Source organism: Geospiza fortis, unplaced genomic scaffold (genome assembly GCF_000277835.1).
Source record: "Geospiza fortis unplaced genomic scaffold, GeoFor_1.0 scaffold134, whole genome shotgun sequence".
Classification (NCBI taxonomy): Eukaryota; Metazoa; Chordata; class Aves; order Passeriformes; family Thraupidae; genus Geospiza; species Geospiza fortis.
In genome coordinates, this window is record NW_005054396.1 from 272,304 (window position 1) to 272,921 (window position 618).

The window sequence follows — 618 nt, forward strand, 5'->3', positions numbered from 1 at the left end:
CTGCTCCAGCCACTCTCATCCCTCTTTCCTTGAGATGGGGATGTGTGTGGGCTCCCATCTGCTTGTCTGTCCCACTGTGGGGACATTCAGCCGAAGAGGGAGCATTTATCTTTATTTTTTGTTGTCTTGTATTAATTTTATTTTTATTAATATTTTTCTGTCACCCTCCACCTGCTCCAGGGTACAGATAGCAGCCCTACCACCTGGGTGCTTCCCAGAGGGATTCCCTTTGGGCACTGGTCAGTGGATACCCAGGAGGACGGGATATGCAGGCAGCACCCAACACAGGATCTGTCCCCTAAATCCATATTTTGTTACTGTGCCAGGGATGTGCAGGAGCTGGGACACCACAGCCTTTGGCCCTGGCCATCCTTGCTTTTGGCAGGCCGTGGGGTGGCCGGGCTGCCGGGCAGGGGTGGGATTATATCTGGGGTGTGAGGAGTGTGCGGTATTCGTGGGTACCGGGAGAACGGGCGCCAGGGTGAGGGTGGCTGGGTGCGCGCAGCCCCTCCTGGGGCTGTCTGGGCCCCTGCTCAGCCCCCCGCGCTCCTTGCTCCCCTGCACCCCGTTTTCTCCCTGCAGGTCTGGTTCAAGAACCGCCGCGCCAAGTGCCGGCAG

The 618-nt window shown here is 58.3% G+C and overlaps 1 protein-coding gene across 1 annotated transcript in view; it reads left to right on the forward strand.

Annotated features, from left to right (window-relative positions):
* The window catches only part of OTX1 (orthodenticle homeobox 1), a 2,760-nt gene that overhangs the window by 949 nt on the left and 1,193 nt on the right, over positions 1-618 (forward strand). The window contains exon 3 of the mRNA XM_031060946.1: positions 583-614. Within this exon, the coding sequence (XP_030916806.1) occupies positions 583-614 (32 nt within the window). The remainder of the gene's footprint in view (positions 1-582; positions 615-618) is intronic.